Source organism: Rattus norvegicus, chromosome 20, assembly GCF_036323735.1.
Source record: "Rattus norvegicus strain BN/NHsdMcwi chromosome 20, GRCr8, whole genome shotgun sequence".
In the NCBI taxonomy this organism is placed as follows: domain Eukaryota; kingdom Metazoa; phylum Chordata; class Mammalia; order Rodentia; family Muridae; genus Rattus; species Rattus norvegicus.
Genome location: NC_086038.1, coordinates 3,560,174 through 3,576,800, shown reverse-complemented (window position 1 = coordinate 3,576,800; position 16,627 = coordinate 3,560,174). Strand labels below are relative to the sequence as shown.

General features: G+C 48.0%; 1 protein-coding gene across 9 annotated transcripts; it reads left to right on the top strand.

Annotated features, from left to right (window-relative positions):
- Window positions 1-12,372: 12,372 nt before the first annotated feature.
- Window positions 12,373-16,346, top strand: RT1-CE1 (RT1 class I, locus1). Of its 9 annotated transcripts, none has more exons than XM_039098654.2 (8): window positions 12,373-12,783; window positions 12,988-13,257; window positions 13,487-13,762; window positions 14,761-15,036; window positions 15,164-15,298; window positions 15,476-15,505; window positions 15,712-15,759; window positions 15,895-16,346. In XM_039098654.2, the coding sequence occupies exons 1-8, from the start codon at window positions 12,711-12,713 to the stop codon at window positions 15,897-15,899; spliced, it is 1,113 nt and encodes a 370-aa protein (XP_038954582.1). In that variant the 5' UTR covers window positions 12,373-12,710; the 3' UTR covers window positions 15,900-16,346. The 9 variants fall into 9 exon arrangements, with proteins under 9 accessions (XP_038954582.1, XP_063135171.1, XP_063135170.1 ...); XM_063279100.1 differs by having other exon boundaries at window positions 12,635-12,783; window positions 15,164-15,265; XM_063279103.1 differs by having other exon boundaries at window positions 12,681-12,783; window positions 13,100-13,257.
- The last annotated feature ends 281 nt before the right edge of the window (window positions 16,347-16,627 follow it).

Genomic DNA, 16,627 nt, shown 5'->3' with positions numbered 1-16,627 from the left:
GGAAGCCCTGGTAGAGGTCTGGCTTATCTCCCCTTTCTCACTTGCTCTGAAGTTCAGAAGGTCATAGGTGAAGCCCAGGTAGCCCAGGTCTTACTCAGACATGGATCTGTATCTGTAGAACAGGCCTGTTCTGGGTTCATCTTGGAGCTCTTGGCAGTGTTGCTGGGATCCCTGGAGGGGAGAGCAGGAGGTGGGAGGAGAAAGAAACAGTGTAGCCCAGCGGCTGCCTGAGCTGCTGCTGGGGAGCACCTGCTCTCTGCAGGCCTTGATTTCAATGCTCTACCTAATTAATTAATTATTACTTAGTTCATGTATGCTGGTGAACACTCAGATATATCAATTGGAAAAGGCTGTTACCAGGACTGATTGAAGCTGCTTGCTACAAAAGCCCAGGCACAGAAGTTCCATGTCTGTGACTCATATAAATGCAGGAGAGAACTGAGTTCATGATGCCTGCTGACTTCACACCTTCCCTGGTAAGCAAGCACACATACTGATACATTTGGGTATGATTTTATTTTTAATAACTCTTTCAAGAGTTATTTATCTTATGTATATGAATACACTGTAGCTGTCTTCAGACACAGCAGAAGAGGGCATTAGATCTGATTACAGATGGTTGTGAGCCACCATGTGGTTTCTGGGATTTGAACTCAGGACCTCTGGAAGAGCAGTTGGTGCTCTTAACCACTGAGCCATCTCTCCTGCCCTATGGTTTTATTTTTAACACACACACACACACCCCACACACACACCACACACATCCAAGGTTCTGTGTAGTGCCAGTTGTCCTAGAGCTCCAAAGATCTGCCTGCCTCTGCCCCTACCCTCATACTGTAGTTCTGGGATCAAAGCCATGAGCACCACACCAAGGTTTTAATAACACCTTGATAAACTTTAAAGGTTTTTATCGCTGACCTAGAAGTTCCCAAATGGCTTGTAACAATTTCGGAGGTGTCGTGAAAGAGGCACACACACACTTCTTGACAGTGGTTCCCGGTTTTCCTTGCCTTGTTCAAATCACGTGGGTGCACTCACAGTACCAAGTTCCCCAGACCAGGAGAGAGCCGCCTGCAGACCGTCTGTGGAACTGCAACCACATATCCTGATGAGTATTGCAGCCCACCTGAGGCTTGGAGGGTAGTACCGAAGTAACATTAACAGGGAAACACGGAAGAGCGGTCAGCTTGCGTCTAAAGCACCATCTTCCCAGAGCTTGCAGCTTTTTGGACGACAGAAATTGTGACATCCCCCAGGAGGTGAGGGGGAAGGCTGGACTCAGGATGTAAACAAGCATATTTCTGAGAAAGGGAAACCGGCCCCGTCCACAAGCACCATCGCCCAGAGTTTCCTTTGGAGGACTCTGAGAAGCCCAGGAGCTCAGAGGAGTCCCAGCGGGCATGACCCAGGTTGCATGGGCTTTTCAGCTGCCTTTGAGTCACCCCTACCGTAAGTAACTGTCTGAGTTAGGGTTTTCCTGCTGTGAGCAGGCACCATGACCGAGGCAAGTCTTTTTTTTTTTTTTTTTTTCTTTTCTTTTCTTTTTTTAGGAGCTGGGGACCGAACCCAGGGCCTTGCGCTTGCTAGGCAAGCAGTCTACCACTGAGCTAAATCCCCAACCCCCCGAGGCAAGTCTTATACGGACAACATTTCATTGGGGCTGGCTTACAGGTTCAGAGGTTCAGTCCATTATCACAAAGGCAGGAGCATGGCAGCATCCAGGCAGGCACGGTGCAGGAGGAGCAGAGAGATCTACATCTTCATGTGAAGGCCACTGGGAGAAGACCTAGTGTGGTTAGAAGGAGGATCTCATTGCCCTCCCCCACAGTGACACACTTCCTCCAACAAAGCCACGCCCACTCCAACAAGGCCACACCTCCTAATAGTGGCACATCCTGGACCAATCCTATTCTAGCCACTCCAGTAACCCACCACTCCTACTCCTAGCAACCCAGTAAAATCTCCTTGGCTCACCAAGGTGGACTATGGTGCCATCGTTACATTTGTCTGCCCTGGGTTCACATTTTGGGATGAGAGGAGGGGTGTCAAGCCTACCAGGACAATCCGGTCACAGAACACGGGTACACGTTCGAATTTAGCAAGTTGTAAGCAGGGAAAAGCCGCAGGAGGGGCTGATGGATTACAAGGGAGCTGTTCACATCAGCCCTGCCTTTTCTGATGGTCACTGTGGTGTGGAAACACTGTAGTGGAGGTGCAGGATGCGCAGGGAGCCTTACCGTACCGCACCGGTGCCAACAAGACTCACCCTGCATCTGTAGATGCACACAGAAATCCCGTCCACTCACAGAGATTCAGGGAACACCCCAGTAACGGTAGCCGGAAAACGTTAGATTTAAGGCTGGCTTTCCTGGTGCCGAGTGTAACCTGGCTTGTTGCACCCTTGGGGTCACATGGCACTGTGGGGTACTTTAATCTCAGCAGCTCCATGCTGCCCGCAAGGACTCTCAGACCCAGGTCATCTGAGTCGTTCCAGCAGAGCACCTTCCACTCTGCTCCCTAGAGACAGTTCTGCCACCCGTGGAGCCATATGGAACTAACCATAATTCATCTCTGGCTAGTATCTCTCTCCGCGGTTCTCTGCTAGCCTCGAACTCTCTGGTTCCAGCCACCTGTAAAATCAAGACTCAACAAACTGGAACCCAACAATCAGATTTAAATGTCAAATTCTCAATCCACAATACATCCACACGATAAACTCACAACCAATGGATAAGGATATAAACGGCCCACCGAGATAAGATAAATTGGCCTAGAGAAGTCCATCTCTTAAGAAATATATGCAAGTACCTTGGCAAGCCAAGACCACCTGGATCTGGGTCGTCCTCTGTCTCCACCTTGATTCTGCTTCCTTCCCCTTCTCCCCTGCCTTACAAAAGCTGTGCCCTGCATTACTTTTTTGCTGTCCAATCACGGCCAAACTTGTGCCAGCCCTCACCTTCAGATAGACATCGAACTACACTAACGCATGGGCCCAATGCAGGGACAAGGGATGAGTAAAGCCACCAATCCTTGAACAGGAAAACCCACCAATCCCTGCGCTACCTCAAGCTCAGGACTTCAAATCCCATCATCCTCAGTCTCCAAATCTCTGCCCTGAGAAGCTCCGCCCCCTCAGAAATCCTATATGAGTCCCGACCTTTGCCCAGTTCCCTGCTGTCCACTCCCAGGAGCAGAGAGCAGCCATCCCTGGATTCGTCCCTCCACACCCTGGATCCTCCACTCGCCTCAGAAGAAGCCAAGAAGAAAAGAAGCAACGAAAAGAAGAGAAGGAGCGGGGCTGAGGCTCCTGAGCTCCTTAGCTCAGCTGGGAGACCCTCCCCTGGGGGCTGCCTCTGCTGAGGAGGCTTCCTCTCAGACCTGTGTGGTTCCTGGGCTCCCTGGTCTCAGGATGCCCTTCCCTTGGGACACTGTCCCATAGATCTGTGTGGTTCCTGTACTCTCCTGTCTCAGGATGCCCTGCTACTCAGACACTGTCCCACCTCAGAGCTGTGCAGTTCCTGGGCTTCCGAGTCCCAAGATACCCTTCCATCTCAGCAGAAACGCTTCCATCTATAGCACCTTCCCCAAAGCCCCAGCCAGAGCAGCTCGGTAATCTCAGAAACACTGGGAACAATTACCCTGAGCCACAATGGCGGGGGGGCGGGGGGGAATCCAGAACCTCCATCCGTAGGGACCCTCCCTGTTTTTTTTTTTTTTTTTGTTTTGTTTTTTTGTTTTTTTTTTTCTTTTCTTTTCTTTTCTTTTCTTTTTTTTCAGAGCTGGGGACCGAACCCAGGGCCTTGTGCTTGTTAGGCAAGCGCTCCACGACTGAGCTAAATCCCCAACCCTGGGACCCTCCCTGTTAATCTATGTGTAGGAAGACACTATCCACTGACTAGATGTCCCCTCCCAGTAACAGACTTAAAAGAATTCTGCAAAGCACCGGTGAGATACTGTCCTTAGTCCCCCGTTTGTACAGAGGGAAGCCTTGCTTAGAGATGAACGTCAGGGGCAATTCTACTTATTCCTACAGTGGTCACATGAGCCCTTATGGGTTGCCCTACACAAATACTAAATTCTGGGATTTCTTTGGGGTTTTTTTTCCCTCCTCTCTTTTCTTTTTCTTTACTTTTCTTTGAAGGTATTACTTTGCTCTAGTCAGTGTTTGTCTGCACTGCAGTGATCCTGTTTCTCCATGACCCTGTATTGTCATTTGTATCAGTCTCCACAGGGCCAGAGGAGACTGCTAACCTGGGGAATCGGTGTTCCCACTGAAGAGATTCTTGTGAACTCAGCCTGTTCCCTGTGAGAACTGAACATCCAGAAGCCTCCTGCTCTTCCCCTGCCCCCACAAGTTACAGTGCTCCCCATAGTGAATCAGGAATTGGACTTTCTGAGAGACGGGGTCTTCTGCAATCCAGGGCTGCAGTGAGAGGGAAGCTCCACACACCCTGTGAGCCCTCTGTGTTCCAGTGAGAGCTGCACTGGGTCCACAGCACACTGCAGGGATCCTGTGTGACATCCCTGTGTCTCGTCCCTCAGGGGAAGGGGCTGGGAGTCATTTCTCTGACTGAGTGTCAGAGGGTCACCACATTTCTGCTACACACTTATGGTGGCTGTTCACTCGGACTGACAGTAAATGCTTGTCGGCAAGATGAGCACAGGGGTTGACTCTCAGGGGTTGCAACAATAGTTGTGGGCACCCTTCATGTAGCCCTGTCCCTAATTTCTTATTTTGACATGAATTTAATTACACATACAAATTAATTATTTTCCGTTCCTCCTTCCGTTCTATGACCACCCATCTCATGCTATAGAACATCACATAAGGACGGCCATGTTGACCCACTGGCTCATGTGGATTCCCTCTTAGCTTCCGAGTCCCTCAGGAAAATGTGCAGTTCTGTGCTGAGAAAATGTACAGTCGCTGCTGCTCTTAGACAGAGGCACTGGTGAGCACTCCTTCAAGAAAGGCTGCATCCCCACACTCCTAGGACCACTAAGGGCTCTGCCTGGGACATGGAGAACCCCCATCTGAGGAATTCTTGGGAAGGGGACTGACAGCTGAGCTCACCCAGTTAATTCCACAGGAGCTTTGCACGCAAAGGGTTTTCAGGACAAATGTTGGCACAAATATTTGCCTGCTCCAACTGTAACCCATGCATCGAAGGAACAGAATACCTTAGTGTCTCATATTCTGTTTCCAGGGCACCCCAGTGTCCACTCCTGCCCCAGAGAAGGCTGGAAAGTGCTCAGGCTCTGTCACAGGAGTCCTGACACCTGCTGCCATCACTGCCTTCCCAGGATGAGGTCACTGAAGAAACAGAGCACTTCCTTCTGTGTACCACTAGATGGGGCATCAGACATGGGGTCCCCTCCACACCTCCCACTTCAGTCTGCCCTGATAGTGGAGATGTTGAGGCTTAAATCTTGAACATTCTGTGGTGCTTTGCATAAGAATGGCCCCTTTAGGCTCAGATATTTGAAGACAGTCACCAGGGAATGGGGCACTTTGAAAGGATTAGGAGAATTAGAAGGTGTGACCTTGATACAGGATGTGTCACTGGGAGCAGGCTTTGAGGTTTCAGAAGCCCCTGCCAAGCCCAGTGTTGCTCTGTCTGTTGCCTGCAGATGAGGATGAGCTCTTAGCTACTGCTCAGCCCCATGCCTGCCTGCCTGCCTGCCTGCCTGCCTGCCTGCCTGCCTGCTGCCATGCTCCACACCATGGTGAGAATGGACTAAGCCAGGGAAACCACAAGCAAGCTCCAATTAAAGACTTTCTCTTTAAGAACAGCCTTGGTCATGGTGGCCCTCCACAGCACTAGAACAGTGTCTAAGAGATGTCTTATCATTTCCCAGTCTCTGTCATCTATGTCCCCATCCATCCAGCAGTCACCTCACCTAGAAGCCAGGTGGACACTAATGCTCATTATGACCAGATCCAAGGCACCATCACTGTCCCTCTGCTCATGTCATTCCTGAGACTGCTAAACATAACCAAGTCCCGCAGTGTAGAGAGCTTGGCAGAGACAGCTTCATTACTGAGAAGAGTTTTACTGTGTAAGACTTAAAATCTTTCTTTTTTTAATATGAACAAAAAGGGGGATATAGGAATAACATAGAAATAATAGGAAATGGGTAAATTATTCAATCTATTCTTACATACAACTTTGTGTATTGATACAAAATTATTGTATATTTTTACAAAATTATATTAGCTTTGTGTATTGAAACAAAATTGTTGTTTATTTGATCACCTTAGTATAGATCTTTGTGTATGGATTCAAATTAAGGTTACAGTTGGTTACATTGGTATAGATCCTTGGATATTGATACAAAAGTAATGTTACATTTTGGTAACAACATAATAACTTATAACTATGTATCAACCACATGACATTAAGATACCTATGAATTTCTTAACAAGGCAATGGGAAGGACTAGTCCTTTTGAAAGAGCCTATTACAAACTAAGAAAATTTGTAAAATGCTAGTTAATAGTTAATCAAACTTTTGTTTGTTCGGTTTTGTCAGGTACTAGTCTTCAAAAAACCTCAGACATCTACTGAACATAACATTTAAAGATGTCTTATTAATTTAAGACTAATTTTTTTACAATGAGATGTATCTGCTCCTGGCAGCACCGCCATACTACTTCAAGGAATACGCTGAGCATTGAAGAACCTCCTTACAGAGTTTGCTTCACATGTGGCTGCCACTGGGCAAGAAACTGCCCTTCCTTCAACTGCTGACAGAATACTGTCCAGCCTGGACCAAGAAAGCACAGGAAGGCAAATGCTGAACTCTGTCAAGACTAGGTAGAGAAGAAATCCCTCGGGGGTTGGGGATTTAGTTCAGTGGTAGGGCACTTCTCTAGCAAGCGCAAGGCCCTGGGTTCAGTCCCCAGTTCTGAAAAAAAAGAAAAAAAAAAAAAGAAGTCCCTCATGGTTCACAGAACAATCTGTCAGATGCTCTGGCCAGTGGCCTGAAGACATGGATGCTCCAAACTTCCAGAAACCCCTGGGTGACTGTCCAGGTAGCCAGCAGTCTCTGTCCTTCCTATGCTTTCAGAAGCTGCTTGTTCTGCACTTCCTGTCTATTTTGATAACATCTATTTTTCTCAGGTCTCTGAAGGGGTTGAAGACTAGATAGCTAAACTCTCACAGTTAAACCTAAATTGTTTAGGATTTTAAAAATGTTTTAAGGGTTTTCTTTATTTGTTTTAGATTTATTTATTCTAGTTATATGAGCACACTGTTGCTATCTTCAGACACACCAGAAGAGGGCATCAAATCCCCATTACAGATGGTAGTGAGCCGCCATGTGATTGCTGGGAATTGAACTCAGAAACCTCTGGGAGAGCATTCAGTGCTCTTAACCGCTGAGATATCTCTCCAGCATTGTTTTAAGGTTTAAAAAGAGGTAGGTTGATAAGTGTAAGTTTTGATAGAAAGTGATTTGTGTACAGACCTTTGGACTCACCGAGCTTGGATAGAGAGTGGAACACTTTCTCTGAGGTTGCCAAATTCAAATAAGTGGACTGGACATTGTGAATGTGATTGTTACCAGACAGTATATAGTTTATTGATGCTGGAAAAACAGCAACTGTTCACACAAAAAGGGGGGAATGTTGCAAGATACCTGATCACATTGTGTAGCCCAAGATTGTGAACTTGGAGCAGGAAAATCCTGTCTCTGCTTGTGGAGTTGCACAGCCCTAAGAGACGCCTTTAAGCCAAGAGCGTTCTGTTCAGTGTGGACAGGTTGTTGTGGTGCGGCTCAGACTTAGACACACCTTTTCTCCAACAGCTTTCTGTAAACGGTGTTAAATAAAATCAGCCATAGGTCAAGAGGCAGAGCATGCAATCAGAAGGCAGGGGTGGACATAGGAAAACACAGGAAGTAGAAAGGAGGGAGACTGAGGTGGAGGGAACTGAAGGTGTGGAGAAGGAGCTTTCACCCTCTGAGGCCTTGGTAGAGTAGGGAGGTCTTTCTTGGCCTCCTTGAGCCAGCAGGTTTTCACCCCAAAATCTGGCCCCTTCATCTTCATTGGTAAAATGAAAACAATGAGCTTTTGTTTTTAAAAGCAACATACCAGGAAAACAGATGTTTTAAGATAGAAACCATGTGTCTCTCCTCCATCTTGGCTGATGACCTCATCAAAATATACGCTTGCATATGACTGGCAGCCATCTTTACTATGGTTAAAGAGTACACGCCCTGTGAGTTCAGGATCATCTTCAGATGACCACTTGCCACAATAACGGTAAAACTTCTTTGTTCTTGTGAGCTCATGTATATCATTGTATCACTTTGTAGACTAAAGAAGTACCAGTAAGCTCACGGATTTCTGATTGGCATACATTTTTGTATGAAGATAACAATTTAAGGTTACATTTGTTACAACGTACTATATTTGTGACTGAACTCTGGTTTATAATATAGTGTATGTAATTATAAAAATTTAAGAATTTGAATGGCTATTTGGCTTATCAACAGTTGGTTTAAGATGTGTGTCTAGGGCTGGAGGGATGGCTCAGAGGTTAAGAGCACCGACTGCTCTTCCAGAGGTCCTGAGTTCAATTCCCAGCAACCACATGGTGGCTTACAACCATCTGTGATGGCATCTGGTGCCCTCTTCTGGTGTGTCTGAAGACAGTGACAGTGTACTCATATACATAAAATAAATAAGTAGAAAAAAAAAAGATGTGTGTCTAAACTCCTCCGCCTTTGTTAACTGCTGAGCACAAAGCTGCGATAAAGTGTAGATAAGCACAACACACGCTGGATGAATAAGGTAGGCATTTCATTCTAAAATTTTATGTTATATGAGCATTATATGCATTCATGGCTTTGTGGTTGTGACAGACTCCTGGAACCATAGTTAAGGACCATCGTGCCTTTGATGTGGTTGTTGGGATTTGAACTCAAGACCTGGGGAATAGCAACCAGTGCTCTTCACTTGTGAGCCATTTCTCAACCAGTTATATTTGATAACAAATAAGGTATACTGATTGATACGTTATACATTTCTAAGGTCTATTCAGCATCACCGTGACATTTGTGTAGCTTTGTGTCCTTGTTCACTTTGTTGGCATTTAGCTATTGGAAAAACTGAGTCATAGAAATACTGTGGTAACCTATAATGGTATGCTATAAAAGCAAGACACCAGTCTCTTATGGACCAAAGGTTATGGCATTTATGGTTTATTTGGATGATAAAGGAGCTTCACCTCAAATTACAAGAGCTTAAACTTAACAGAGGCAAAGTTGCAAAATCTGAATCTTAGGAAAGTTACCCACACTTAACAATGCACGTCAAAAACAGGAACACAGTTTATTATGCTCCTGTGTATGTTTCCAAAGTTAAGCACAAAACAAGTTACTAGAAACTAGGGAAGTTTGTTCAGGTCAGATATCCTTACTATTACAGCCCTGAAAACTCTTCAGAGATCTGCTGAATATGGCATTTAAGACGTTGGAAAACTGATGCTGCCCTGGGTCCTCTGCCTGCACTGAAATCAAGACTCCCACAGTGGAACCTTCAGTGATTGTCCAGGTAAGGGAGAAGTCTGTCATTTTTAAGAGATTTGGAAGCTGCTTGGTCTGTACTTCCTGCTTACTCAGGTGAAATTCATGCTCCGCAGAGCTCTGATGGTGTTGACTAGGGAGAGTTTTGTCAGTTCAACCGCAAGCAACAACACGGGCTTCAGGTGCTCCTCAGTTCTCTCCCTGTGTAAACATCATGGGCCACTTTCCTAGAGTTGCTACTGTGTCCAGACACTGATCACATTGTTGAGAGATTCTAAGAAGAGATAAATCCACGCCACAGATTTCAGCGTCACTTTTTACTATCCCTTTTTGTAAAGGAACTTGTTTTACAATGATTGCTCTCAGTAACCAACCACCTGCATCTTGTGGTGAGTAATTGGATAGAAAAAACTTCGAAGTTTAAGTAGGTTCTAAGGATATGAAAGCTTAAGTTGCAAGACTCTTAAAACTGTGCTTTGAGATCTGTGGATGGGACTTATAAAGGTCTGAAAAACTGTTTTAACTGCAATGTATAAAGGTCTAAGGAGGTGTTTTAAGGTGTGCAAATGCAATTTGTAAAGGTATAGGAAAGTTATTTAAGGTGTATGTAAAAACGAAAACATTTCCGATTTCTTCCTTCTCTATGCTATTGTGATATTTAGACCTAGAAAGTTCAGAGTTTAAAATTCATCAATGGAGTTCGGATGAGTTATTGGTCTAAGTATGATAAATTGCGATTGCTATTACAGTCACAAGTTCAAGATTATGAATTTCCTATGGTATGCTATACTTCTAAGTACAGACTAAAAGTGCTTATCACTGAGCTAAAAAATGCCTGTCCAATCTGTATACATCCAGTGTTCTGGAGAAAGGAAAGAGTTCTCACGCTTTTTACGCCAAGTCATTTTGGGGTCCCCTGCTTTTACTACAACTCAAAGGCGTGATACTGCTGCCTTTTCTACAACGTGTGTTCAGGACAGATTACACACTGGTATGTTAGCATGTCTAAAATTTATCTCATTTTGTAAACTTAAGAAAATCTTCTAAGCTTTGAAGAGTCTACCTTAATCCACCTTTCACGGGTCAAATGAATTCCAGATAAGTACTGTCTATCAACATCCTGTTTCATCTCCTGCCTATTCAGTTTATTCCCAAGGGTGGGGTTTCCTCCTCCTCTCTGAGATCTTGGGATGCCCCATCCCTAACTAATGAGCCTAAAAGTTTCAAAGTTTCACCTAAGGAACAAATTTCTTCTAATCTCCTTAACTTTACCTTCTGATCCTTATCTATACAGATGTGCTTCAGTAAAATGCTAACTCCAGGTGTTTCCTCAATATCCGGGTGCCACACAGCTTCAAAGCACCTGCCCCATGATGGTTCAACTTAAAGATGAGTCTGCATTCCTCAGCTGCAGATGGCCCTGCAGAGCCTGGACCGTGAGGGGACAGTCTGCTGTTTTTGAACCTACCCAGCTTCCCAGCTTTCTTGGGTCCTCAAAGATGTTGCTGCACCTCAGAGAGCAGGATGCAGTCTAAAGAGTATGATGACCCTGTGAGGCCTCATGGATCACCCCTTCCTATTTTCTCACTATACAGAGTAAATAAGAGGAAGGGATGTCTGTAACCAATAACCACCCATGTTCCAGAACCAGCCTGCTCTCAGACCCTCAGTGTCAGAAGCCACATCATCACCAGCCACCAAATGTGACACATTTCCACTGTGGCCACAAGTAGTGCACCCTTATCCTGCCCAGGTCTTCGCAGACAGCTCTTTTTCTCTTCAACCCACTGCCCACCCCCAATAAATCTCTCACATGAAGCCTGTTCTGTGCTGTGATCTTTGCAACATCCCTTAGCCCTCTGATCCATGCAAGAATTCTAAGAAGTCTCCCAGGGTCACCCTGAGTGTTTGCCCAGCTGGGCAGGTGTCTGGTGGAGAAGGACGGGAAGCTGCACAAAGTCTGAGCAAAGACGGAAATTGTAAACGTTCAAAGAGTGGAAGGGTGCTTCTTCTCATTCCTCTTTTAATACTGTCTGTCTGTCTGTGTGTCTGTCTTTCTGTGCGTGTGTCTGATGTTGTGGTATGTGAATATGTTTGTATATATGTATGTGTGTATGCATGCATGCATGCATGTTGTACATATGTATACATGCATGTATGTACATATGTATGCATGTATGTATGTTTGTATGTATCTGTCTCTATGTGTATCTATATCTTACTTTCTGTCTGTCTGTCTGTCTATCTATCTACCTAACCTACCTACCTCTCCTCAGTCCCTCCAAAATCTGATTGGCCTGCTCTGAGGGAGAAAATGTCCCTATTTCTCCCCTCCCCCCACATGCTCTGACTTTATCAGTCTCTCCTGTGATTTTATCATCAGCAGCAGCATCCAACAGGCAGGGAACAGACAAGTCCTCAGGACTGAGGGGCAGGGATGAGGTGGGAACCCACCCCTTCTTTGCATTCCAACTGGTTTTTACCTTGGGTCCTCCATCCAGAGGGTAGGTCAGGTGGAGGAGCTCATCCACATTCTCCTCCCTCAGCTCTCACTGGGCGACCCTGCACCAGGAAGCCATGCTGTTTACATTTTGTCAACCTGACACAAACCGATAGGGATTTGGGAAGAGGATCCTGAGTAGAGAAAATGCCTCCATCCAGGGCCGCCTTTAGGAAAGTCTATGAGGCATTTTGAAAATTATTATTAACGATGAATATGGAAGGGCTCAGCCCACTGGAGGTAATCCTGGCTGGCGGTCGTGGAATGTACAAGAAAACAGGTTGAGCTGCCACGAGGAACAAGGTAGTTAGCAATGGTTCTCATGGTCTCTGCTTCAGCTCCTACCTCTAGAGTCCTGCCTCAAGATCCTGCCCTGAATCTCTTCAATGATGGACTGTGATGTGGAAGTGGAAACTGAAAAAAATCCTTTCTTCCTCAAGTTGCTTTTGGTCATGGGGTCTTATCACAGCAATGGAAACCCTAACACAGAGGTGCACAAGGGTCCTACTCTGCTCCCTGAGTTCTCCTGCAGCACAACCCTAGCGTCCTCTTGCCCTGGAGCCACAACCCTCTTTACAGCTCCTAGCGATCTGATTCGCTTTGACCTCCCACTGGGTAGCGCGATCTTGGGTTGGTTGTAAAGTCCCAGTAGGCTGTCTCACACGCGTCCGGGATCTCGGATGGGGGTGACTGCGCCGCCCTTGCTGCTCCTGCTGCTGGCGGCCGCCTTGGCCCGGACCCAGACCCGCGCTGGTGAGTGCGGGGTCCGGAGGGAAATGGCCTCTGCGGGGAGGGGCGGGGGCGGCACCGGGGAAGCCAAGTCCCTGCTTCGCACAACAGACCCTCCGCCGCTTCTCCACCCCAGTCCGGAGCCCCACGCCCTGCTCCCCGCCCGGCCCCCACACCCGCCCGGGGTCCCGGGAGGAGGTAAGGATCTCATCCGCGCGCCGCCCCCAGGCTCACACTCGCTGCGGTATTTCAAAACCGCCGTGTCCCGGCCGGGCCTCGGGGAGCCCCGGTTCATGGAAGTCGGCTATGTGGACGACACGGAGTTCGTGCGCTTCGACAGTGACGCGGAGAATCCGAGATACGAGCCGCGGGTGCGGTGGATGGAGCGGCAGAGGCCGGAGTATTGGGAGCGGGAGACGCAGGGAGCCAAGGAAAAGGAGCAGACTTTCCGAGTGAACCTGAGGACCCTGCTTGGCTACTACAACCAGAGCGAGGGCGGTGAGTGACCCCCGGCCTGAGGTCACTACCCCTCAGCGACCCCACAGAGATCGGAGACGTCCGGGATCCCAAATCTGAGGGTTCGGGAGCAGAACCGACCAGGGCGTGTTTCGGTTTCCGTTTTGAGGAGTCCAGGGGTGGGCGGGGGCGCAGGTGGGCGGGAGCAGGGGCCGGGCGAGCAGGTGGGCGGGGAATAGGAGGGGCCGAGTCTGACCGCGGGGTCCCCCAGACTCTCACACACTCCAGTTGATGTTTGGCTGTGACGTGGGGTCGGACGGGAGGCTCCTCCGCGGGTATGATCAGTTCGCCTACGACGGCCGCGATTACATCGCCCTGAACGAAGACCTGAAAACGTGGGCGGCGGCGGACGTGGTGGCGCAGATGACCCGAAACAAGTGGGAGCGGGCTCGTTATGCAGAGAAACGCAGGGCCAATCTGGAAGGAGAGTGTGTGGAGTCGCTCCGCAGATACCTGGAACTCGGGAAGGAGACGCTGCTGCGCTCAGGTGCGAGGTCCGGGGGCTTCTCGTCTCCCTGCCTTCGGGCTGGGGCTCAGTCCTGGGGAAGAAGAAACCCTAAGAAGGGTGATGCCCCTGTCTCAGAGGGGAGACAGTGTCCCTGGGTCTCCTGAATCCCCCATCACAGTGACTGCACTGCCTCTCCCAGGGCTCAGCCTTCTCCCTGGAGAGTTCTGAGTCCCTCTCAGGAGGAAAGGAGAGAATTTCCCCCACTTAACAGCAGGGGCTCCCTGCTGTCAGCCATGGCCTCTCCCAGGCCAGGTTCTCTGCCCACACCCACTCTCTGAGGACACTGACTCCTGTCCTGCTGAGTGTGTCAGCCCTTACACCTCAGGACCAGAGGTCTCCTCTACCTCATAGGAGACATGGACTCAAATTCACTAGGCTGGTTCCCCCAGTTTCTACAACTTTCCAAAGAACACATTCTCACAGATCCATCTCTGAATGTGGGGTTTGCCTCTCTTCCACACCCCATTTCTCTCTCTTCCTACAGTGGAGAATGGTCCCATGAGCCCTTGTGGGGTACCCTGGAGAAATATAAATTGTGGGATTTCTTTTTTCTTTCTTTTTTCCTTTTCTTTCTTTCTTTCTTTCTTTCTTTCTTTCTTTCTTTCTTTCTTTTTTTTTTTTTTTTTTTTTGAAAGCATCATTTTGCTTCCAGGCAGTGTTTGTCTGCAAACACATATTAAATCAATTATTTTCCATTCCCTCTTCCGTTCTATGACCACCCACCTCATGCTATAGAACATCACATAAGGACGGCCATGTTGACCCACTGGCTCATGTGGATTCCCTCTTAGCTTCTGAGTCTCTCAGGAAAGTGTGCAGTTCTGTGCTGAGGGGACCAGCTCTCCCTGCAGCTCTCTAGTTGATGACAGTTGAAGTGTCAGACACACACAGTTCAGTGTCATCATTGATTTAACTGTGTCCTGTGTACATTTCAGTTTGTCTTGTTAACTGTGTGATTTCTTAAATCTTCCACACAGATCCCCCAAAGGCACATGTGACCCTTCACCCCAGACCTGAAGGTGATGTCACCCTGAGGTGCTGGGCCCTGGGCTTCTACCCTGCTGACATCACCCTGACCTGGCAGTTGAATGGGGAGGACCTGACCCAGGACATGGAGCTTGTGGAGACCAGGCCTGCAGGGGATGGAACCTTCCAGAAGTGGGCAGCTGTGGTGGTGCCTCTTGGGAAGGAGCAGAATTACACATGCCACATGGAGCATGAGGGGCTGCCTGAGCCTCTCACCTTGAGATGGGGTAAGGAGGGTGTGGGTGCAGATCTGGGGTCAGGAAAAGCTGGATCCTTCTGCAGACTCTGAACTGGTCAGGGCTGAGGGCTGGGGTCATGACCTCCACCTTCATTTCCTGTACCTGTCCTTCCCAGAGGCCCCTCCATCCACCAACTCCAACATGGAATTCAATGTCATTTATGTTGTCCTTGGAGCCATCTCTGCTGTGGCCATCATTGGAGCTGTGATCATTGGAGCTGTGTTGGCTGTTGTGAGGAAGAGAAACACAGGTAGGAAAGGGCAGGGTCTGTTTCCCCTCAGATTCCTTTAAAAGAGCGCTCTGCTCATTAATGGGGAACATGGCCACACCCAGCATTGCTGGTGTCTCCAACTGGGTCCTCTGTCAGTTCTGGAAACTTTCTCCTGTCAAGGTCTTCCTTGAGCTCTCACAGCTTTTCTTCTCACAGGTGGGAAAGGAGACTACGCCCCTGCTCCAGGTTAGTGTGGGGGCAGGAGTGTCCCTGAGGGTATTGGAGTGAAGCTGGAGATGTGGGGAGCTCTGGGAATCCATAGTAGCTCCTCCAGAGAAATCTTCTGGGGGCCTGAGTTGTACCATGATATTAATCCATACATACGTTTATGTACATATACGGAAACATAAACGTGTATAGATTAAACATATACATGTTTTCTTTTACCCTAGACAGGGACAGCTGCCAGAGCTCTAATGTGTCTCTCCCAGATTGTAAAGGTGACACTATGGGGTCTGACTGGGGAGGGACAATGTGGACATGACTGGGTTTCAGGGACTCCCAGTATCCCCTGTGAGTGGAGGGTTGTTGTGCTGTTGTCCTCACAGTGACGGTTTGTGACTCTCATTCTCTAGCATGAAGACAGCTGCCTGAAGTGGACTGAGTGACAGACGATGTGTTCAGGTCTCTCCTGTGACATCCAGAGCCCTCAGTTCTCTTTAGACACCAGTGTCTGATGTTCCCTGTGATTCTATGGCTTCAGCGTGAAGAACTGTGGAGCCCAGCCTGCCCTGCACTTCAGGACCCTGTCCCTGCACTGCCTGCATTCCCTTCCACATTCAACCTTGCTGGTCCAGCCTGGGGTTGGGGGCTGGGGACAGCTGCATCCTATCACTCAGTGGTGCTTTGAACTGCAACTCCTCACTTCTACACTGAGAATAAGAATCTGAGTGTGAACTTGACTGTTCACATACTTGACACAGTGTTGATTGCTTTTTAAATTACTGGATTGAGAATACTTAGAGGTTGTTTTTTGTTTTTGTTTTGTTTTCTTTTAAATAAATGGCAGGTGGAGAACCTTCCAGAATCTGTGTCACTAAGCTGTGTGTGTCTGGTGGGACAGGGTGGGGCTGTGGGAGCTGAGTGTGGACAGGGCTGTGCCCAGGTGGAGCTCAGTGTGTTGTCATCTTTGGGGGTCACTCCTTGGCGGTGTCATCTCTGTACTCTATTCTTTTCATCATTATGAAGCACACGTCTGTGATCACAGGGTCACAGGGTGCCAGATCCTTGTCCTGTCCCCAGGATGATGAGCAGCCCAGGCTGCTGTCCTAACTGTGGCTTTGTCTTCTGTGTTTATTTCCTGTGTTT

What these genes read in the sequence shown, in the direction of transcription:
- RT1-CE1 (NM_001008832.2), top strand. Translation starts at nt 12,711, where the DNA reads ATGGGGGTGACTGCGCCGCCCTTGCTGCTCCTGCTGCTGGCGGCCGCC. An exon ending in GCCTCTCACCTTGAGATGGG is followed by an intron (nt 15,037 to 15,163) that starts GTAAGGAGGGTG and finishes TGTCCTTCCCAG; the next exon opens with AGGCCCCTCCATCCACCAAC. An exon ending in CACAGGTAGGAAAGGGCAGG is followed by an intron (nt 15,314 to 15,475) that starts GTCTGTTTCCCC and finishes TTCTTCTCACAG; the next exon opens with GTGGGAAAGGAGACTACGCC.